The sequence below is a fragment of the Lemur catta genome, chromosome 1 (genome assembly GCF_020740605.2).
Source record: "Lemur catta isolate mLemCat1 chromosome 1, mLemCat1.pri, whole genome shotgun sequence".
Taxonomy (NCBI): Eukaryota; Metazoa; Chordata; class Mammalia; order Primates; family Lemuridae; genus Lemur; species Lemur catta.
The window spans coordinates 136,513,672-136,535,968 of NC_059128.1; the positions used below are offsets into that span (position 1 = coordinate 136,513,672).

Below are 22,297 nucleotides of genomic sequence, written 5' to 3' on the forward strand. Positions count from 1 at the left end.
GGTTCGTCCATACTGTAGCATATGTCAGAATTTCCTTCCTTTTTAAGGCTGAATGGTATTATATTACATGTCTATACCACATTTTGCATGACCATTCATCCACTGACAGACAGTTGGGTTGCTTCCCTGTTTTAGCTGTTGTGAAACATTGTGAACAGTGCTGCTGTGAACAGGGGTGTACCAGACCCCGCTTTCACTTCTTTGGGTTATATACCCAGCAGTAGAATTGCTGGATCATATGGTGATTCTATTTTAATTTTTTTAAGAACTATGCAGGGCTCCTCTTACATCTTATAGCCATTGCCTCTGAGCTTAGAACCCCACAGAGCATCAACTTTCACAGTAATAATACTTTCTGTATTTTAGGGGTTCCTCAAAAATTTGTGTTTAGCAGTGGTATTCTCTCTTACTTTCTAGCACTGTGATAGACTGTAATTGTTTTTCCTGACATTTCTAATGATTAAGGGTAGGAGAGGAAGTGGAAAAGTGTCTGCAATCTTGATTTTATCTTTGCACTGTATTATCAGCAAATATTTGGGAGGGTTTAAATTAGTTTGCCTATAACTTTGTAAGAAAACAAAGCTTTATCTTACATATTAATAATAATAATTTGGGAATTGGGGTAAGTGATGTGATTAACAATGTAAAAATTTTATAGTACCTTATCCTCTTAGCCAAACCTAACAGAAGTTCACACATAATGCCATTCAATTTACTGAAAGTTACCAGGGGAAGAATATCTGGTGTTTTGTTATTATGAACAAAGTGAAAAAAGGAAGATTTAAGGAAATAACTTATAATGTGTGGTATCAGAAGCTGAGAGAAAAATTAAGAAAGAGTGAGGTATGTGTTTATGTTTATGTTTACACACTTTTATTAGAGTACCTAATTAGGAAAAATACAATTTCCGGAGAGGTAATTAAGAACTGAAAATCAACATCAGAGTGTAAATGAAAATACAAATCTCAGGACCACTCCCCCAACTCCTTATGCAAAAGGGAAGGTAAAGGCCTCAGGCTCTTGCAAAGGACTGGCCTCACTGATCATTCGCAGGAAATTCTTTGCTGGCTTCCCATAAACAAGGACATACAAAATGTAGCTTTGGGTCTACAGGCCAAGTCTTGCTCATAAGATTAAAGTCTGTTCGATTCCACACTAATAGTAAATTACAAGTTTATCTTCCCAGGTGCGGAACAGAGACAAGAGCAAACATTCTTCCACCTACCCAGACATCTGCATAATTGGTACCAGATCGTTCTCAGTTCATGTCTTCAGGGGTTTTGTTTCTGCGCCGCTGGCAGTTCTGGCTAGAGCTGCCGACAGCCCACTCTTCCTCAAAACACACGTTAGCGAAGGGCCAGGGAATGGCCACAGGCCCCGCAGAGGCAGCGCTGGGCGTTCCTGTCCTGTAGATGGGTTTGGTGGTGGTCCAGGGTTCCCGAGCTGGTCAGTGGTGGCAGAGCTGGACACGTGTCCAAGGCCTTCAGCTCGGCCACGGCCTTCCCTGGGGTCGCCAGCCTCGGGGCCCGATCCCGTGGCAGCTGCATATGCAGAGCGCTGGTCGGGTGCCCGGGCATGTCCGTCCTAATCTCTCTGCAGGGCTGATATTTGTATTTTGAACTTGTTTCCCTCTTGATCCAGCCCATGGCTGTGAGGCCCGTGCAGCAAGATTAGGAGGCAGCAGTCACCCCACGTGGTGTCTGGCCAGGCAGAAGAATGCTGTGATCAAGATGTTTCTCTCACATCGGTGTGTTTAGCTGCCTTGGATGTTTGGCCCCAGAGCCCCTAATCCCATCGCTGGGCTCAGTGCCAGGCCCTGCTGGAGTCAGGCGGGGCGTGCGGGCAGCGGCAGGCCGAGGCCAGGGCAGGGTCTCCATCCAGGCCAACAGGGCCGGGGCTCCCGCCATCACAGGCACATGGTCACAGGGGCTCCCAGGAGAGCCATGAGTTCTCCGCAAGGCAGGAGGAGGTGTGGCCTCGGGGCCGCCTGCGGAACCGTCCAGAGAAGAGCAGGGCAGCAAGTGGGGTCCACTGTCTACCTGGGGCCTCAGTCAAGCTTCTGGGAGCCCGTCAACGTCCTGCCACCGGGACCAGTGGCTCCAATGGCCGGACGGAACGTGAATGCGTCTCTAGCCCACACGATGGCGATGGCGTTGTGGAGGGAGGTCCCCTCCCTCCTGGTGTCCTTTTCACCTGGGAGTCACAGTTGAGGAGTTGTGCACAGGCCGACTATGTAACCGTGCCGCGCAAGATCGTGATGTGGGCCGTCTCCGCTCCTCTCGCCGTCTCTGTGGCTGCCTCTTTCCAGCCGCTGACGTGGCTCCAGGTGTCCGCCGGTCAAACATCAAAACCAGCATCCTGGTTTACCTGTGTCCTGCGTGGCCCTGTTCCCAAGGGGCTGCTGGGCACTCGATTGTTAATGTGATTTTTCTTTACAGGGAGGTCATGTAGTAGGAACAATTTGATACTTCATACTCTTTCTGAAAATATCTTTAAAAAAAATTGTACTAAAATACACATAACAAAATTTACCAGCCTAACTCTTTTTAAGTGTGCACAGCTCGGTGGCATTAGGCACATCTGCGTAGCTGTGCGGCCGTCACCACCCTCCATCTCCAGAACTTTCTCATCTTCCCAGACTGAAGCTCTGTCCCCATAAACAGGAACCTTCCTGTTTCGTACTCTTTAAAACACAATGATGAATGACTACAGTGAAGTATCTTTTGTTTTCTGAAGGGAAAAAGACATATTTGATAACCAGCTCTTAGCAGAAAGGAGCCGGTGCTGTCGGTGGTGAGGAGGCTGCTCCGCGGAGCCCGGGACGCGCCGCCAGGCCCTGATGTTCTTCGGGAAGCGGAGCCCGGCGCTTGCGTTTGTGCTGGATCTGTCTGGGTTGTCCTGGTTTCCACACTTCTGAAAAGTGTTTCATTAATGTACCAAAAGCCAGTTCTGTTTTCCTGGCACTTTGTGCAAGATGCATTTCCTGAAATGTTTTAAAAGGACAAAAATAGATGGATGGTGTGTCCTTTCTTGTGACTGTACCGTGTGATTAACAAGAAGTGGCGTTTGTTTTCTGTGCATCTCGTCTGATATTAAATGGCAGTTTTAAAAAGGTGTCTGGTATGAATACACCACTGCAGAAACGTTAGTGCGTTCCTCCGGTTTTGTTTTGTTTTTTTTCTTTTCCCTTTGTGTGATTTCCACTTAACATGGTTCCTGAATGTGCTCCTGTGTTTCTGAGAAACAGTCTTTGTTGGAGGAGGAGCCGGAGACAGGCGGCTTCCTCCCGTGTTGCGGTTGCTGCCATCGCTTGCTCGGGAGAAGGAGCTGGGCAGGCGCCTTTCCAGCGGCCTCTGTGCCTGGCCCCAAGTGGGGAGGGAACAAAGGCTGGAAGGTCGCGATGCAAGAAAACTAGCTCTATCCTGTCCTCTGTCCTCTGTCAAAGGTGATGATTTTACTGGTTCCAGCCCCAGACAGCGCCCCAGAGAATCCCATTTCCCCTGAGTGAAGTAGCCCCTCCCAGGAATGGAGACTTCCCTGCGGCACCTTGGCACCTCTTCAAAACGTCGGTTTTAAAAAAGACATGTGCACAGGGCGAGAATTCCAAAGCACAGAAAATCACATTGGTGTGGCCAGAGCCCACCTTCCCCGGCCTCCTCCCCACCTCCCTGTTTGCCCCTTGCTCTCCGGCCAGGCTCACCGAGCCCACTCACCCAGCAGACTTGGCCCTGTGGCCCCCATTTCAGGGGTTGTCTGGGGCCCCGAGTCCCTGAACCCAGCTCTGCCTTCCATGCAGTCAATCCACCCGGCAGCCCCATGCGCTGGTCACACCTGCCCTTGGAACGTTGCCCCAAACCTAGTGGCGGAAACGTTCCCTCTCATGGCCTCCGTGGGTCAGGACTCCTGTAGGCAGCTGGGCTGGGTGGTCCCAGGTGTCCCACGAAGCTGCAGTCTCGCGTGCCAGCTGGAACTGTGTCATCTGAAGGCTTGACTGGGGCTGCTCAGGGCAACGTGTTGGCAGGAGGCCCCTCCTCGGGCCACCACCATGTCCCCTGACCCTGGCAGTTGGCTCCCCTGAGAGCAGCACTGTCTGCTGCTGGTCACAGGGGGCAGTCCTGCTCAAACATGAAGATGCTGTGTGGGTGGCAGAGGTGAGCCCAGGGGGCCCTGTCAGCCCCAGCCCTTCCTCCAGACCAGCCACGGCCAGGGACTGAGTGCCCTGTCACCCCTGCCACCAGCACTAAGGCTGAGAGCCCCCAAAACCCTCCATGGACAAGCTCCTGTTCCTTCAGGAAAGAGTCCATGGTGCTGGCTGGCATGATCTGAACGTGGCATGCCCAGGACACAGCATGTTGCTGTCCCCGACCCTGTGAAAAAAAAAAAGAAAAATCCAACGAAGCACTAACAAAGATCGACGAGAGAAACAAACCCCAACGGAGGGGCGCTCCCCCCATGAGAGATCCTGGCCAGCCCTGCTCAGGCCTTCCAGGGCATTGGGAACAAGGAACGTCCTGTGGGAGACAGGGCGTTGGTGCAGGAAAGGACATTAGGGGAAACCTGAATAAAGTGTGGATTTCAGCTAATAACGATGTACTAATATTGGCGTGTTAATGGTGGCAAACATAACTGCACTCACATAAAATGTTAATAATAGGGGAAACTGGGTGCGGGGTAAACTGGAAACTGAACTATCTGTAATTTTTCTATACATTAAAGTTATCCTAACACATAAAAGCTATGTAAATATAAAAGCCACACAGCAGGGGCAGCTGCAAGAACCGCAGAGGGAAGAGGGCTTTGTGCACCTGACAGCCCTTCAGATTCTGTCAACTCTCTAGTCCTTGCCCTGCAGGTCTTCCCAGCCCAGATCTGACATCCCTCTTCTGGCAGATGCCCCTCAGGTGTAGCGGCCTCGGGCCCCAGCCTCCTGCCTGCCTCATTCCTCTGGATGCAGATGCGAGCTCCCCAAGGACAGGGCCCTGGTTTGGCCTGGCCCAGCATCAGGCGTGGTCCTGTGTTTGTCTACTTGGCCTCAGTTTCCCAGTCTTTAAAATGGGCTGATTGTCCAAGTCAAATGACCTTCAAGCAGAAAGCATTCTGCAAGCTCCATTGCGCTAGTTTGGGTGTTTAGCGTTAGTGTTTATTGTGAACACTGGTTCTAACCCACCAGTTTAGAAACCATTGAAAATCAGGGTTTGTGGTGGGGGTACATGGAGGAAGTTTGGGCTGAAATCCTAACGTCTTGGGGGCGGGAAGAGGGTTTTGGGGTTGCCTGTTGTGTCTGAGCCCTCCCTGGTTGGGGTCAGCCAACATTTTGGTCCCTCACGTGCAGAGTGGGGTGACGTTCAGGGGAAGGGACCCCGGGACCGGGAAGAACTGGACTAGCCCCAAGCAAAGGATAATGATGCTTGTTCAGGGCGCCAAAACTCCTGCCGAAACCCGGGATTGAACCAGGGACCTTTAGATCTTCAGTCTAACGCTCTCCCAACTGAGCTATTTCGGCGGGGCAGCAGGGGTCGCTCTCGCCAGGACTCCGCCCCGCGCCGGGCCGCCCGCGTGCAGGCGCAACTTGCTCTCCGCGCGTGGAGCGCGCATGCCTCCTAGGGTCGCGCGAGGCGCATGGCCACAGCGCTGTCTCTGTGGCGCAGTCGGTTAGCGCGTTCGGCTGTTAACCGAAAGGTTGGTGATTCGAGCTCACCTAGAGGTGCGCCTCCGTCTTGGCCTCCCGCGGGTATGAGGAAGCGGACGTGGCCTCTGATTTTTCCCGGGCGTCGCGACCTCCACGCGCGCCCCGACGTCACGCTGTATACCTCTTGGCGCGCGGGCGCGCGCGCTGGGGGGGAGGGGTCCCGGGGGCACGCGGCGCGGGCGCGGGCGCGACCACCGAGGCCGAAAGCGCAGCGGAACGTCGTGGGCCTGGGTTCCGGTTTCCTCACGCCCTCCGGGCCGCTTTGGGCGACGGCCCAGGGGACCCGGAGGGTTTAGGGGGACGGATCGCAGAGGTTGTCTGAAGGCCGAGTCCAAGATGGCGGCGCTGGCGGGTTAGCAGGGCTGACGGGGTCGGGGGGTCGCGGGACGCCGGGGCCGGGGCCCGGGTCGGCGCAGCGGTGCGCTCTCCACGCCGGACGCTCCTCGGGCTCCAGCCCTGCCTGCGGTGAACGGTCTCTGTTGCTGCGTCCAGGTTACAGTCGGGGAAACTGAGGCCCGGCGGGTCGTGACGCAGGCCCCCCGCCTCTGGGGGGCGCTCGGGGGGGGGTTGGAGGGACCACCGCTCATTGCCCTCGACATGCCCCGGAGAGAGCCTGGCGGGCATTGCACCCACCTGACAGACTGGGAAACTGAAGCCGGGAGAGGGTCTGTGACTCCTCGGGGTCCCGGGGTTGGATTCTGGGTCGCAGGGCGCTCATGGAGCTCTGCCCGATCTTCCGCTTCCCTCAGCACCCGTGGGACGGTGATGGCCTCTCGCAGGAGAGCAGGAGTCTCAGCCTGTCCTGCCCCGAGGACCTTTTTGGTATCAGATGAAGCCTGAGGACCCCTGCTCAGATAAAGTCATTAAATGCATAGAATAAAATCCACAGGATTTCAAGGAAATCAGTTATACTAGAGACAGTGACCAAAATATTGTTTTGATGGGTGACTTAGTAATCTAAGTGCTTGCATTATTAACTCATGGAATGCCGAGGTCTAGCGTGGGTCTGATTAGAACTGTAAATTTGGAAGCATTGAGTGGGAAATGTGGCTTCCATGTGTGGGAATGTCTGCAGCCCAGTAGCATGGGTAGGAAACGTCTGTGATTTCGCTGGTGAGAAGTTCCAGGTCCCGCTAATAATGGCTTGTTTTGTTGCCCGCACTCAGAGTGGAACGAAAAGGTTAATTTTCACATTTTCAGTAAAATGTTGGTGACAATGAAGAGATTGTTTTGTTTTGTTTTTCCATGCAAGTTCATGGTTCTTCTGAATTCTCATCAGCAGGCCCCTTGTTAAGAATGTGCCTGGTCTGTTGGTAAGACCACCCTGTGGGTATAAAAGAAAAAGAAAAGAAAATAAGAATGCCTGGTCCAGAGGTATAGAATCCAGTCACCTCAGAGAAACTCCAAGGGACATTTACTTTGCTGTGAGCTTATCCAAAGCCCTACATTTTCAGGTGGGGAAACTGAGGCACAGAGACGGGCAGCTTACGCAGGACTCTGGGGCTGGGCAGTTAGCCTGTCTCCTGTGCCCAGCCTCAAGCATGCCAGGAAGTAGGTGGGTCACAGTCTTGTGTCCTTTGGACAGTTGGAGCCTGGATGGGGCCCAGGGACACAGCCTGGACGAGGTTAAGGCCAGGGTGAGGGAGGGGCACAGAGGAGAGAAGGCTGTGTGGGTTGCAGCCTTCAGGACAGTCAGACCCCAGCCCTGGACCCCGGACCGTGGAAGCTGCCCTCAGCCTCACCTCCCCGTCATGCACTAGGTTAGTCTGCTGAGACTGCTGTGCAAAGTGCCTCAGACCAAGCAGCTTACACAGCAGAGTATTTTCTCACAGTTCTGCGGAGTGGAAGTCAAGATCAAGGTGCTGGCAGAGCTAATTCCTTGATCCTTGGCCTTTTTTTTTTCTTCTTTTTTTTAAGAGACCCGGTGTCACTCTATTGTCTAGACTGGAGTGCAATGATGATATCACAGCTCACTGCAGCCTCAAACTCCTGGGCTCAAGCAATCCTCCTGCCTCAGCCTCCTGAGTAGCTGGGACTACAGGAGTGCACCACCACGCCTGGCTAATTTTTTTATTTTTTAAATTTTTTGTAGAGACAGGGGTCTTGCTATGTTGCCCAGGCTGGTCTTGAACTCCTGGCCTCAAGTGATCTCGCCTCAGCCAGGCACATACCCTGCACCCAGCCCTAATTGCCTCTTCTTATAGGACATAAGTCATGTTGGATGAAGGCCCACCCCAATGACCTCATTGTACCTTAATGACCTTGTTAACGAACCCACAAGTGTTGCACCCTGCACAGAAAGCCAGTTACTGAGATGAGGAGGATTGTGAAGGAAGAAAGAATTTATTGCATGGGACATGTCAACTGGGAGGGAGATGCTAGGCACGGCCAAGGCTCTGGGCAGCCCAGGGCGGCTCTGGCTCTCGGAGACAGGTAGAGCCAGGTGCCGGATGCAGGGGGCCTGGGGCTAGTGTAGGCCGGGTGCCCTGGGAGAAGGGCCGGCCCTGTGCAGATGTGGGGCGCCTGTCAGACAGAGGGAACAGCCATGTGAAGGCTCTGTATGTGAAGGCCCTGCGGCAGGAATGAAACAGGCGGGGGTGAACATTCCCACGGTAGGCAGCCCTCATGCAGGTATGGGGCCTGCACAGGGGAGCCCAGCTCGCTCAAGTTCTGAAAGCGTCCTCTTTACCAGATTGTTAGTTAGATGCAAGACAGACTGAGGGTGAGAGCGAGGGCCTGCCAGGCGGGGGCCTCATGGGAAACGCCTGGCGGCTTCACCCTGCGGACCATGTGGGCACCTGAGCCTGTGACCTCTGGGGTGCCCGGCACTCACCGCCGCCCACTCCTATGGTTCCCCTGCAGCTCCTGGCCTGCTCTGCTCCCGGATCCTAGGTGTGCGGTGAGTGCCTGTCTCCACCCCTGAGCTGGGAGGGCCCTTATGGAAGGTCACAGGGTGAGTTAGCTGCAGGACTGGGGCTGGCAGCCTGTGCGCAGCACCCGGTGTGCTTGGGCTTCCCCGCAGGGACAGCCTATTTTGGCAAAGGCTGGCAAAGTTGGGACTTGACCACATCTGTCCACCCGGTGCCCACAGAGCTCACTTGTTACCCGTCGCAGGAAGGCGTCCTGTGAGCTCCTGCTCGGACACAGCTGTGTGCATGCCTCCTGCCCAGGGGACCTGCCGACATCCCCTCAGTCCTGTGTGGAGGGCCTGGTCCCAGAGCTTCCCTCCCTATATAGTCCTGGGACCATCCTTGCTCGGACACCATCACTCAGCAGCCTGCTGAGCTGCAAGGTGCAGTCCGCTAGAACATTCTGTTAAAGTCTGGGCCAGCCTCAGGGGGTTGGGCGAGGGCCGCTTGGCCCTGAGTTCTGTCCACTAGCCTGGACAGAGAGACAAGGGGCCACTGGGCAGAGGCATGAGAGGTCCCTCAGCAGAGGGGACGGATGAGAGGGACTCGGCTAGAGCTCTGGGGCAGCCAGTGGGGCCTCGGTGGCCACTAACCCACGGTCTGTGTCCTGGCAGCTCCAGCATGGGTGCAGCTGTGCTGGCCCGAGACGTCCATCACAGTGTGGCTGCTGATGGCCCAAGCAGGTGAGGCTCAGGGGGAGACTGCATGCCCACAGCGGCCCTCCCACCGTTCCCTCTCTTGCGGTCTCCAGCGCCGCCTCTTGGGCCTGGTCCAGGCCTCCAGCGCACATCCCCAAAGCCCCAGAGAATGGCCACCTTTCATTCCTTTGCCCCTCAGGTGTATCCCCAGCCAGCCCTGCTTGTCCTGTGGGCTTCAGGGTTCTGGTGCTGCCCCGGGACCCTGCCCACGGCCACAGCCCTGTCCCTCCCTCAGAGGAGCTGTTGTGCACCGTCCCTGGGCAGGGGCTGCGGGGTGGCAGCCTCTGCCTGCGGGGAGTGCCTGCTGGGCTGACACCTCCCTGGGCCCCTGTGTCCACCTTAGCACCCAGCCCACCGTGACGAAGGCCGGAGCCGTGGTCCCCAAACGAACTGCGCTTCCCAGCAGCCGGGGCGAATATGTGGTGGCCAAGCTGGACGACCTCATCAACTGGGCCCGCCGGGTGAGCCCCCTGGGTGCTGGCAGACCCTCCTCTGTCCTGAGGACCTCCCTCTGCATGCATGTACACATGTGCACACACATACACGTGTATACATGCAAACGTGCACATATGCATGCACATGCCTGATTCTGTCTGGGGATTCACCCTCCTCTGCACCACGGCCCTGTCAGCTGAGGCTGAATGTCCCCACCCATGTGCTGAGGCACCACTGGGAGGCCCGTTCTTTCCTGTCAGTTGTCTTGTTTTTTCATATAAAAGAAATTTTTAAGTTAGGAAAGTCACATGTGCTAAAAGCAGCAGATCCCTCTCAGCAAAAATCCTAAACCTTCCCCCACCCCACTGCAGGGTCCACCCGTTCACCACGTGCGTGTCCGGCCGGTCAGCGGCTCTGTCCTCTGTCCAGGACCCGTCGTGCTCGCCCGTGGCAGGCTCGGCCCTCACAATCCCCCATTGACAGGCGCATGCACCTGCTTCTCTTCTCTGTTTTTCCCCATCACAAACGATGCCACAGAGAATGTCCTGCCAGGGACAGATGCCCACTGCAGGACTGTGATGGAGAAAACCCAGGCCGGGTTGGGGCCCATCCAGCTGTGGGCTCCGGTCAGGTGGACCTGGCCACCCCTCCTTGCTCTGTAGCCCGGGCCTGTTGCCCATGTCAGCACATCTGCTAGGGCAGCAGGGGCCACTTCAGGTCTCAGAACCAGGCACAGAGCGGGGACAGTGGAAGAAGTGGCAGACGGGTGGCCAGGGGATCCAGGAGGGCTTCCCGGAGGCCCCGGTCCACGGTGTTGGGGAACAATCCCTGGGGAGTGTGGTGTGGGGAATGGTCCCAGAAGCCAGAGCAGGCCCCCACCAGCTTCCGCGGGCAGGTGGATCAGGATCCAGTTAGCCCCAAGTCCCAAGATTTAGACCTGTGTGGCCACCAGACACTTGGGGCAGCTGCGCGCTGAGTGTGGCTGGCGCCCCACATGGAAATGATGCGATTTAGGAAAAACCAGTTTGAATGACTATGTTATTAAGACTCATTTCCCTTGATTCTTTTGATTTGTTAATGAGACTGCTGGAAAGCGTTGGCCATGGGAGAGTGAGCCAGGGAGCCTGTCCCCTCCCAGGGAGGCGGGAACTCTACGTTCCTCCACAGGGTGTTCATGGTGCCTCCTGCAATGGCAGCCACTGCCTCTGACCCCGCACCCGGCCCCTCCCCCAGAGCTCCCTGTGGCCCATGACCTTCGGCCTGGCCTGCTGCGCAGTGGAGATGATGCACATGGCCGCGCCCCGCTATGACATGGACCGCTTTGGCGTGGTCTTCCGCGCCAGCCCCCGCCAATCTGACGTGATGATCGTGGCCGGCACGCTCACGAACAAGATGGCCCCGGCGCTCCGAAAGGTAGGCTGCGGCCCCCGCTGCCCCGCGGCCTGGGCCCCGAGCTGCACGCAGACCCGTCTCCCTGTGTCTTCCAGGTCTACGACCAGATGCCAGAGCCCCGCTACGTCGTGTCCATGGGGAGGTGAGTGCTGCCCCGGTCCTTCCCTGATGGCGTTTATCCAGGGGTGACTCGGGCAGTGAGCAGGGCGCTGCCTCCGGCAGGTCTGGTTGCACCTGTGCCCGTAGCCGCCACCCCACCCAGAACGTTTCCTCCCGTCCACCCACAGCCCAGGCTGCACACGTTTCTACCCGGTTCTCGGCTTTGTGGACATACGAGTGATGCTAGGCGCTTGCTGTGGATGGTTTTGTGTTCTCCTGTTTTTAACTTGCCATGCTTTCGTTATAAAGTGTTTAGTCTCTTAGCTTTTTGTTGAAATAATTCATATACCATAAAGTTCACCCTTTTAGAGTAATTCAGTGGTTTTTATAGATAGTATGCAGCCGCCATTTCTAATTCCAGAACATTCCATCACCCCAAAGGAAGCCCCGTCCCCATCAGCAGTCACCACCCCCCCTCCCCAGCCCGTGACACCCACGAATCCATGTCCTGTCTCCATGGATCTGCCTGTTCTGGACATTTCACATAAATGCGGTCACACACTGTGTATCCTTCCGTGTCTGGGGTCTCTCACTAAGCACGATGTCCTCAAGGTCCATCCATGCTGTGGCCTGTATCAGAGCCTCGTTCCTTCTTGTGGCTGAGTAATATTCCAGTGTGTGGATATGCTAGTAATCCCATTCTAAACAACTGTAGAATATTCCAGACTTTACACAGTCAGTCCCCAGATGCCGGGCAATCAGGCTGCTCCCACTTTCATGGTGTGAGAATTAACGTGGGTGAGCTGTCCCAGGTGAAGCCCTGTGGCGTCTCCGGTTCTCTCCCTGGTGGGACCCAGCAGCCTCACTGGAGCAGAGCTGGGAACAGGGCGCAGGTCTCCAACATGAGGCCCAGTTACTGTGCAGACAGGCGTGGACTGGTTATAGCCTGGCAGTCTCTTGTCACCCAAAGGGGCGCTTTGTGACAGGTCTTTTCACCCCTGGCGTGGTCCCCAGGGATGGTCAGAAGCCCCTTTTAGGGGGTGAACGATTTCCATGCGTGTTAGCCCTGCCTTTGCTCACAACCCACCTGGTCCCCTGCGAGGTTTTACAAGCCCAGTTCGTCTTTGTTCGTTACTTATCTGTGACATCCTGTTGGTTTCTGGCCTTTTCTGATAGCCGGGACCTGGCTTGCAGTTGAAAGCTGGTGGGGGTGTGGGGGTTGGGGTGCAGCCTGGAGGTGTGAGGGTGGGCAGGGCTGGCCCCCATGCCCCACCCAGGTGGGTCCTCGTGACCAGAGCTGCCCTCACAGTGCCTTCTGTCCCCCAGCTGTGCCAATGGAGGTGGGTACTACCACTATTCCTACTCGGTCGTGAGGGGCTGCGACCGCATCGTGCCAGTGGACATCTACGTCCCAGGTAAGGCAGCCCCAGAGGACCCCAGCTTACCCCCTCTGGAGGAACCCACACCCCCAAGAGAGGGTAGATTCTGCCCGTTTTACACACGAGCAGATGCAGGTCTAAGAGGAAAAGCGACTCCCCAAGCCTTTCCCCTTTGCCAGGGGAGGGTGAAACGTCCACGATTCTGTTCAGACTTTGGGCCAGTCCTAGTGTCTCGAGATGAGATTGAGCCATGCATATTTGTGCCTATTTGAGTTTTAAACTATAGTTTCAGGCTGGGTGTGGTGGCGCCTGTAGTCCCAGCCACTTGGGAGGCTGAGGCAGGAGGATCACTTGACCCCAGGAGCTGGAGGCTGCAGTGAGCTGTGATGACACCACTGCACTCCAGCCTGGGTGACACAGTGAGACCCTATCTCTAAAAAAATATATAAGAAATAAACTACAGCTTCATGTGGTTCTGCCTAATAGAAACAAAACCGAAAAAGAAAAAAAAGAGCAATTAAAAGTGCAAACAAGAGATGTTCCCCGAGGCTGCAAACGCTGTCCTCAGTCCTCACCCTCAAAGAGGGCACACGAGAGTCCCTTGGAGCTGGGGTCGCTGGGATGGGCAGACTTAGCACGTAAAACGCAAAAGGCTCAGTTAACTTTGTCAGAAAAACAATGCATAGTAATTTTTTAGTATAGATACATCCAATATAATATTTGGGCTGTACTTATAAAAAATGTGGTTGTGTATCTGAAGTTCACATTGAACTCACCCCCTTTATTTTATCCGATGATCCCGTGGAACTCCCACACCTGGTGGGGTCAGAGAGGGGCATCCCGCAGGGGTATCTGCCCTGGCGGTCAGTGGCGGCAGGTCAGGAATCGGTGCTTACAGGGGGACGGGGCAGAGACGCCCGGTTCTTGGCTGTTCTGTGGTGTGGCCTTAGTGCGGGCGCAGAACCCCTACCCTGACCCAAGTCATGTTCCAGCACCTCTCAGAAGGCGGAGAAACAGGTTTTGACGTTGGATTAGAGTTAATTGGAAAACTGCATTGATTTGTTTAGCATTGTGCAAATATTTATGGAGTGTCTTTTCCAGGCCCACGCCTGCCCCCAGCCTGGTGCTGGGAGTCCCCCTGGCAGGGCGAGAGGGGGAGACAGAGCCTAACACAGACATGCCCGGCCCCACTTGGGGGGTCAGGGAGGGCACAGTGGAATGAGGCTTTGATGCATAGGAGTTCACCCTGTCGGTTTGTTTGCCTTGACCAGGAGCCAAACCCCTGGTCAGTTGCTGCTTGTTTGAGGTGTGACCTTGGGCAAGTCTCCTCTCAGAGCCTGTTTCCCCATCCCTCGGATGTGCCTGTAGTGCCGCAGGCTCCACCTTCAAAGGCCGGCTGGGGACCCTGTAGATGTCCAACAGGCTGCACTTCGCAAGCATTTGTGAGGGGTTTGGCCTGCAGAGGAAGGGGAGGGGCCCCAGACAGCTCTGCTGTTCTGGCCAGGGCTGGAGAGTATGGGGAGGGAAACTGAGGCACAGTCCCACCAACAGGCTGCCCGCCCACGGCCGAGGCGCTGCTGTATGGCATCCTGCAGCTGCAGAGGAAGATCAAGCGGGAGCAGCGGCTCCAGATCTGGTACCGCAGGTAGTGCCGCCGCCACTGTCTGGGAACCACCAGAGCTATGTCTGTGTTGTCCCTGGAGATTGTCAATAAACCCGCCCTCCGGCCCATTGCCTGGCAGCGTATGTGTGGGGGGCGCCCTCTGCACTAGCACCTGAGCTCTCCTCGCTCCAAGGCCTGCAGGGTGGCCTCTGGCCTAACGTGAGCTTTCGTGGGTTCCCCTGTCCCCCCCACCTCCCTGCCTGGCCTGTTTCTAAGCCTTGGGCAGTGGCTTGATGAGATGGGGCCAAGGCGCCTCATCCCCTTCGGAACCAAAGGGCTCCAGGGCAGGGCTGGAGAGGGACAGGCCGGTGTCCCACTGGCCGCCCTAGGCCTAGAGTCCCACGTGGCCTCCTCCACGGCTGTGGGGAGAGCCCCGGCTCTGCCTCCTCGCCGCCCATCACCTGTGGAGTATGTGTCCTCATCAAGGGTGTGTACTCACTCAACAAACGTTTGGTCATCCCAACTTCAGGGCCTGACACTCCGATTCTACAGATCCATGGCTGCACATCAGGGATGGCTCTGGGGACCAGCGGTTACAACTGGTCAGGCTGGGCAGGGGCGCCCAGGAGACTGGTGGGGGTGCAGGTGCCATGCCCACCCCGAGAAGGGCAGCCTTGAGAGGGGATGCTCAGGGGGGAACAGTGTGCATGGCGGGGGGAACAGTGTGTGTGGTGGAGGGAACAGCTTGTGCCAGGGACCAGGGCCCAAGGACCCCAAATGCAGAACCGCAGGGTGAGGGTGGGTCGGTGGAGGTGCAGAGGGAGCAGCCTGCACCAGGCAGCCAGCAGGGCACCAGGGCATGGGGCAGGCCGCAGCCAGGGTGCTCCCTGGGGCAGGGCCACGCTGCGCCTGGCTCCAGTGGGCGAGGAGAGGAAATGACTTTGAAATGGGTAGTGCCCTGGCCATGGGGGCTCAGGTGGTGCCCTGCTGCTCTGGTGCTGAAGGTCCCAGTGGATTGTCTGACTCCCACTCGCCTTGGCGCTGCCGTCCCCGGACCCTCCCCGAACACCCACTGCAAGCAGACAGGTGGTTTCATCTCTGACTCTGTCATGGCTATCTGGGAGGAGGTGGCCATCGCCTGGCCATGTTCACCATGGGAAGATGGGGGTGGCCAGGGCCCAGAACCCTGGAGGGAAATGCCCACCTCCTCCCCAAGCCCCTTGGACAGATTTCTGCCTGTCTGAGCCGGAGGAGGAGTGACTAGCAGCAGTTGCACACTCACTACTGATGGGCCACGCCCAGCAGCAGCATTTATTTCACCCTTGAGGCCCCGGGAGGGTGGTGGCAGCCTTCCCTGCAGTGACACGGCCTGGGGCTGCAAGAGGCCAGGGCCTGGCTGCCTGTCCACCAAGGCACTGAGTGGGGGCGGCGGGGGTTGTCCAGAACTCCAGAGACCCCAGGGTGGTGGGCTCAGTGCTTGGTGACCAGGGGCGTGATCATCTCAGGGAAGGTGTAGCAGCGGCAGTCGGCCGGCGGTAGCAGTGCCATCACCTCCGCGCGGATGTCCTCGCTCCGGAAGCCGCATCCAGCAGTGCAGGCACTTGCGTCTCCTGGTGGGAGGGCAGCCAGGTCACCTCTGAGGGCCGGAGGCATTCACACTGCACCTGGTGCCCACGCCTCATCGGAGAGCGTTTACAAGAACCAAGACCCTGGGCTGGCCGGGTGTGGACAGGAATGTCCCAGCCGTCCTGGAGCACCAGCCCCAGACCGGGTCCCCAAGACTCAAGCCCACCACGGGGCACCTGCATTTCCCCACGTCCTCACCAGGGCAGTGGGCAGACCAGAGGGTCATAATGGGAAAGAATGCGTGGGCTCCGCGCAGCACAGGGCTCTGCATGGAGCTTGGCTTCGGAGGGTGGCTCCCCGCGCCACCTTGCTGGGCAGAGGGCAGGCTCTGCAGAGGCTCTGGGAGAGGCACAGCTCAGCCAGTGAGGGCACATCCTGGGTACAGGGGGCCAGAGGGAGGGCCCTGGGGAGCCATGGGAGGTGGGTGAGTTAGGGAGGGCCCTGCCCGATTCCTAAATGGAGACTCTCCACATGGTCCAGCCCAGCCAAGGGACCAGCCCCTGAGGCCTGTGGCCCCTCCCCAGCTGGCCCCAGGCCACTGCCGGGGTGGGGGAGGACCCCAGGAGGTGGCACCTGGAACATGGTGGTGATGTCCGAGTACTTGGACTTCATCAGCTCCCCCCAGGAGGTCAGGTTGCAGTAGGTGAAGACGCCCCCTGGCTTGAGCAGGCGAAAGGCGTGGTTCTGGGGGGACAGACGCGGGTCAGGCGGGAGGCCAGGGGGAGGGCTTCCTGTATCCCAGCAAGTCAGGGACAAAAGTGGGAGGACGACACATGCCCTACTTGGCACCCCACCCCGCTGAGGGCCAGGGCCACAGCGCTGACCACTGACCAAGCCCCACCTTGATGAAGCTGAACTGGTGCGTGTGCCAGATCTCCTCCGACAATGGGTACGTGTCATATAAGATCCCTGCTCGGGGGTAGAAGCCACAGCTCAGGGCTGGGCCAGGCAGCCTGGCCGAGACTCCCCCCACCAGGACGGGTAAAGGCAATGTGCGCTCGAGAACCTCAGAGGCCGCACTCTGAGGTCTACGCATTGTGTCCATCACCTGCCACACGCCAGGCCTTCAACATGCATCCTCACGTGTCCTCACCCACCCGAGCTCTGTCACCCCTACCCCGCTGAGGACAGATCAGAGGCTTGTATTCTTTAGAAGGTCCCTCTGCGAGCAAAGGAGGGGGCTGGATAAGAATGGGAGGGCCAGCATATCCCTGTGATAGGTCCCCCTCATCATCAAAGTGACCGTCTGGCAGAGTGGGTGCCACCTCCTCCCACAGGCCTTTCAAGGGATGACCTTGGAGAGGAGAGGAAGAAAAGAGAAGACTGAGGGTCAGAGTGGTCCCCAGGATCTCACTCCTGCAGAAAGAGAGGGACAGAGAGACTCCCCAGGGAGAAGACTACATCTCCCAAGTCTGTGGCTGCCCCAGACCCCCAACCGGGTCTGGGGTCCAGGGCCTTGGGCCCAAGGAGGGGGCTGCCTTTTGTGGCTGCTGCCAGGCCCAGTCCTGGAGCCACTGAAAGACGCCATCATTGCACTCGATGATCCAGTGCTCCTGGATGGGGGCCTCCTGCACCTTGGAGGCTGCGATGGCCATGCCGAAGCCCACCTCCAGGACACGGCCCATGGCAGACAGAGGGTGCCAGCATCACATGCTAAGCCTGGGATGGGAGGCTGCCTGGAGGCGGGGCTGCAGGGCTGGGCCCTGGTTGTGAGTCACATTTGCCACAAGGACCGGAGGGCGGCTGGGCCAGCACCGGCGGAGGCAGACAGAACACAGCAGCGCCAAGCAGGAGCGCGTGGGCCCTGGGCAGCGGCCAGCCAGGGTGGCTGGAGGACAGCAGCGTTTGGTCCCAGCTCCAGATGGGGGTGGGGGTGGGGGGGGTCAGAGCCTTGGACTTTGAGCCCTGGCCCGTGCTGTTCCTGCTGGTGGCCCTTATCTCTTGACTTGGTTACTTTTCTGTGCCCTCTATCCCTGCCGGTAAAGGCAAACCTTGAAACGGTCTCGGGGAGGGGCGGGTCCTCCCTGGACCACAGACGGGGACTTTCTCTGTCCCAGCTTGCACCTGACCCTGGATGTGCCTATTTGCCAAGTGGGAATGCTGAGGCTCGGCCCAGGGAGGGGTCTGTTTGGGGCTGGGGAGCCCCTGCACCCCTCGGGATCGGGCCACCCTGGGGACAAACGTCTCCCTGCGCTCAGCTTTCATGCGGCTATTCTTAGCGCAAGAGGGGCGGGGCCGGCCGGCGCGGGACACGCTGGGCAGGCTCCCACCCTGGCCATGGCCCTGCCCCGACCTCAGACGGGGAGCCGGCGGCTGATTCTACCAGGGTCTGACGTCTGAGCACCCAGCCGGTCCCATTCGGAGAGCGGGGGCCTCGCTTCCCCGGAGAGGAAGTTCCCGGTACTTCGGGGGCGCCTAATGTGTGCAGGCCCCGCGCCCGCAGCTCTCCCTCCAGGGCCGCGCTGTCCCCCGGGCGAGGAGCGCGAGGCTGGTGCGCGCCGCCTGCAGGGCGCTCTGGAGACCTGGGCCCGCCGCCCGGCCGGCTACCTCGGGAGGTGGCGGCGGCCGCCAGCGAGTGCATGTAGGGGGCCTCCCAGCGCTCCATCACCGGCTTGCCCAGGATGCGCAAGTGCGTGTCCGCCGCGCCGTAGGCCGCGGGCGCCGCCTGCCACGCGGGGCTGCAGTTCTCGCCGGGCGCGAAGATGGGGGGCGCGGAGCTGTCGCTCATGGTGCAGCTGGACGGCGCGTCCCGACTCGGATCGGCGTGCGGGCGGGTCCTGCAGAGCCTTCTGGGCCGGGGGGCCGGGGGGCGGGCTGGGGCGGGGCAGGGGCGGACCGAGGCGGACCTGCGCTGCGGCCCCGGTTGCCTCTAGTGGCGGCCGCGTAGACGGCGGGCGAGAGTGGGGTCCCGGAGCCCCGCCAACGCCCCCTCCCTTCTGGGCCCTGAAACGGGCACAGCAGCCCCGCGCCGCGGGAAGCGAGCCAGCAGAGTGCTAGAGACATAGGGACTATTGGAGGCCACCTTAATTGCTGCTGACCACACGGACCCTGAGAGGAGAGGACCCTTCTTCCACCTCGTAGTCCCCTGAGCGGGAGGCTTCCCCTGTGGCTCCGGTGCCCCGGGAGATAAGAGGCCTCCCAGTTTCTGGCCAAGCTGTGGCCTCGCAGTGGTCACCTAGGTGTAACCTGGGCTCCATCCCCGACAGTGGCCAAGGGCACAGTGCCATCAGGTGGGCAGTGCAGCCACAGGATTTACCTTCCAGCCTCAGCTTTCTCCTCTAAGTGGGTGGCCACTCTCGCCCCTCCTAATGTCAGCGAATGAATGAAGCACAACATCCATTGGCTCCGCCTGTGTGAACCGAGCACTTGTTATTGCTGGTACTTCCCAGCCTGCAGACCTGGACTAAGAGAGGGCAAGCGGCTTCCTCCAGGGCGCACAGCAAATCAGTGGCGCAGGGGATGGAGATGGGGTGTATCTGACTCCAGAATCACACACACTGCTGGACTGCAGCGGTGCAATCAGAGCTCAACATAACCTTGAAATCCTGGGGTCAAGTGATACTCCTGCCGCAACCTCCCAAAGTGCTGGGATGACAGGTGTCAGCCACCGGTCCCAGCCCAGGACCACACTCTTTAAGAAAAAAAATAAAGGAAATATTTTTCTGGTTGGAAAGGTAACAGGCTGGGCATGGTGGCGCATGCCTGTAGTCCCAGCTACCTGGGAGGCTGAGTCAGGAGGATCGCTTGAGCCCAGGAGTTTGAGGTTGCAGTGAGCTATGATGACACCACTGCACTCTAGCCTGGGTGACAGAGTGAGACCCTGTCTTAGAAAAAGAAAGGAAAATGGAACTGCAAATGTCTGCCTTAGCCTCCTGAGTAGCTGAGACTACAGGCATACACTGTCACACCCAGCTAATTTTTAGTGTTTTTTTGTAGAGATCAGGGTGTCACTATGTTGCCAAGGTTGGTCTTGAACTCCCAGCCTCAAGTGAACCTTCCACTCTGACCACCTAAAGTGGGGGCATTACAAGCGTGAGCCACCAGGCCTGGCCAGTTCCTTATTTTTAAATAAAGTTTTATTGGCACATGGTCATACCCACTTGTCTACATACCCTCTCTGATGCTTTCCAGCTACAAGAGCACCATGGAGCGGTTGTCACAGCGACCTTATGGTCAGGAAAGCCAAAAATATTTATGTCCTGACCCTTTACAGAGGAAGTTTGCCAGCCTCCGTTACCGAGCAGTGGGTCATGGGAAGTGAACATCGTGCATTCATCAAACACATGCTGGGCACCGTCCTTCCAGCAGGCCTTGAGCTTTGTACTGTCCCAGCAGTGACCAAGAGAGATACACCTCCAACCCTCCTGGAGCTCAGAGTCTGCTGGGCACCTGGCCACTAAATAATAACCGAATAACGGAATGGCAGGTGGCCATGGTGGCTGTGACAGAACAATGTCCCTGTGATCCCCACCCCATACCTGGATATCCGTTTTATCAATGACAATGTTGCTGTATTTTTTCTGTGCATATTATAATAGTATATATAGTTATAATTTTTTTATTAAAAAGAAGACAGGGTCTCACTATCTTGCGCTGGCTGGTCTCCAACTCCTGGCCTCAAGTGATCCTCTTGCCTCGGCCTCCTCAGACTAAAGGTGCGAGCCACCATGCCCAGCTATAATTTTTAAATATAAAGGGAACAAACAGGAATTAATATTTAGACACCCATATTCACAGCAGCATGATTCACAACAGCCAAAAGGAGGAAGCAGCCCAGTGTCTGTCGTTGGGTGAATTGGTAAACACCATGTGGTCCATCCACATAGTGGGATACAGTTAACCCTGAGCAAACTCGGGTTTCAACTGTGCGGGTCCACTTCTTTTTGGATTTTCTTCTGCCTCTGCCACGCCGGAGACAGCAAGACCCACCCTCCTCTTGCTCCTCAATGTGGACCACAAGGATGATGGTGACCTTTAGGACGACCCACTTCCACTTTGTGAACACTGAAACTATTTTCTCTGCCTTATGGTTTTCTTTCTTTCTCCTTCCTTCCTTCCTTTTCTTTTCTTTTCTTTTCTTTTCTTTTCTTTTCTTTTCTTTTCTTTTCTTTTCTTTTCTTTCTTTTTGTCTTTATTTTTTTTAGACAGAGTCTCACTCTGTTGCCCAAGCTAAAGTGCCGTGGCGTCAGCCTAGCTCACAGCAACCTCAAATTCCTGGGCTCAAACAATCCTTCTGCCTCAGCCTCCCGAGTAGCTGGGACTACAGGCATGTGCCACCATGCCCAGCTAACTTTTTCTATATATTTTTAGCTGTCCAGATAATTTCTTTCTATTTTTTTCATAGAGACAGGGTCTCGCTCTTGCTCAGGCTGGTCTTGAACTCCTGAGCTCAAACGATCCGCCCGCCTTGGCCTCCCAGAGTGCTAGGATTACAGGCGTGAGCCACCGTGCCCAACCTCTTATGGTTTTCTTAATAGCATTTTCTTTTCTGCAGTTTATTTTGTTGTAAGAGCACAGTATATAACACATATAACATGCAAAATCTGTGTTCACCAACCGTTTACGTTGTCAGTAAGGCTTCTTCTGGTCACGAGGGGGCTGCTAGTAGTTAAGTTTGGGGGGAGTGAAAAGATACATGTGGATTTTTTGTTTGTTTGTTTTACTATGTTGTCTACAAGATACATGTGTGTGGATTATTCATTTATTTATTGGTAACTCAGTTTTTTTTTTTTTTGAGACATAGTCTCGCTCTGTTGCCAGGCTGGAATGTGGTGGTGTGACCATATCTCACTGCAGCCTCCAACTCCTGGGCTCAAACGATCCTCTTGCCTCAGCCTCCCAAGTAGCTGGGACTACAGGCATGTACCACCATGCCCAGCTAATTTTTTCTATATATATTTTTAGTTGGCCAGATAATTTCTTTCTATTTTTAGTAGAGAAGGGGTCTTGCTCTTGCCCAGGCTGGTCTCGAACTCCTGACCTCGAGCAATCCTCCCACCTCGACCTCCCAGAGTGTTAGGATTACAGGCGTGAGCCACCTCACCTGGCCAAGGGGGCCTCACTCTTGCTCAGGCTGGTCTCGAACTCCTGGCCTCGAGCAATCCTCCCACCTCAGCCTCCCAGAGTGTTAGGATTACAGGCGTGAGCCACCTCACCTGGCCAAGGGGGCCTCACTCTTGCTCAGGCTGGTCTCAAACTCCTGAGCTCAAGTGATCTTCCTGCCTCAGCCTCCCAGAGTGCTAGGATTACAGGCATGAGCCACCGTGCCCAGCTCTGTATGTGGATTTTGACTGCAGAGGGTTGCTGCCCCAACTCCTGTGTTGTTCAAGGGTCAACTGTATTATTCAGCCTTAAGAAGGAAAGGAATTCTGACACAGGCTACAGCGTGGATGGACCTTGAGGACATCGTGCTCAGTGAGAGACGCCAGACACAGAAGGACAAATCCTGTGTGATTCTACTCACAGGA

The 22,297-nt window shown here is 56.6% G+C and overlaps 2 protein-coding genes, 1 long non-coding RNA gene, 2 other non-coding genes and 1 pseudogene across 12 annotated transcripts in view; 3 read left to right on the forward strand and 3 right to left on the reverse strand.

Moving 5' to 3' along the window:
* Positions 1-3,114, forward strand: part of LOC123626234 (amyloid beta precursor protein binding family B member 1 interacting protein) — a 154,788-nt gene extending 151,674 nt beyond the window's left edge. Inside the window, exon 14 of the mRNA XM_045535150.1 lies at positions 2,737-3,114. Within this exon, the coding sequence (XP_045391106.1) occupies positions 2,737-2,797 (61 nt within the window). The 3' untranslated portion in view covers positions 2,798-3,114. The remainder of the gene's footprint in view (positions 1-2,736) is intronic.
* LOC123626362 lies at positions 851-6,067 on the reverse strand. The gene is made up of 2 exons (XR_006730830.1): positions 5,699-6,067; positions 851-4,367 (listed from the first exon to the last, which is right to left on the reverse strand). It is a non-coding gene; the product is annotated as an uncharacterized LOC123626362 (long non-coding RNA).
* On the reverse strand, positions 5,431-5,503 carry TRNAF-GAA. The gene has a single exon. It is a non-coding gene; the product is annotated as a tRNA-Phe (tRNA).
* LOC123626307 (NADH dehydrogenase [ubiquinone] iron-sulfur protein 7, mitochondrial) lies at positions 5,545-14,334 on the forward strand. Of its 8 annotated transcripts, none has more exons than XM_045535237.1 (8): positions 5,547-5,731; positions 8,552-8,588; positions 9,213-9,281; positions 9,640-9,757; positions 10,965-11,144; positions 11,219-11,265; positions 12,549-12,637; positions 14,153-14,334. In XM_045535237.1, the coding sequence occupies exons 1-8, from the start codon at positions 5,620-5,622 to the stop codon at positions 14,248-14,250; spliced, it is 750 nt and encodes a 249-aa protein (XP_045391193.1). In that variant the 5' UTR covers positions 5,547-5,619; the 3' UTR covers positions 14,251-14,334. The 8 variants fall into 8 exon arrangements, with proteins under 8 accessions (XP_045391195.1, XP_045391193.1, XP_045391194.1 ...); XM_045535238.1 differs by having other exon boundaries at positions 5,548-5,704; XM_045535241.1 differs by lacking the exon at positions 5,547-5,731 and adding an exon at positions 5,842-6,041.
* On the forward strand, positions 5,634-5,707 carry TRNAN-GUU. Its single transcript has one exon. It is a non-coding gene; the product is annotated as a tRNA-Asn (tRNA).
* A 1,140-nt stretch (positions 14,335-15,474) lies between the features above and the next one.
* On the reverse strand, positions 15,475-18,616 carry LOC123626368 (annotated as a pseudogene).
* Between the last annotated feature and the right edge of the window lie 3,681 nt (positions 18,617-22,297).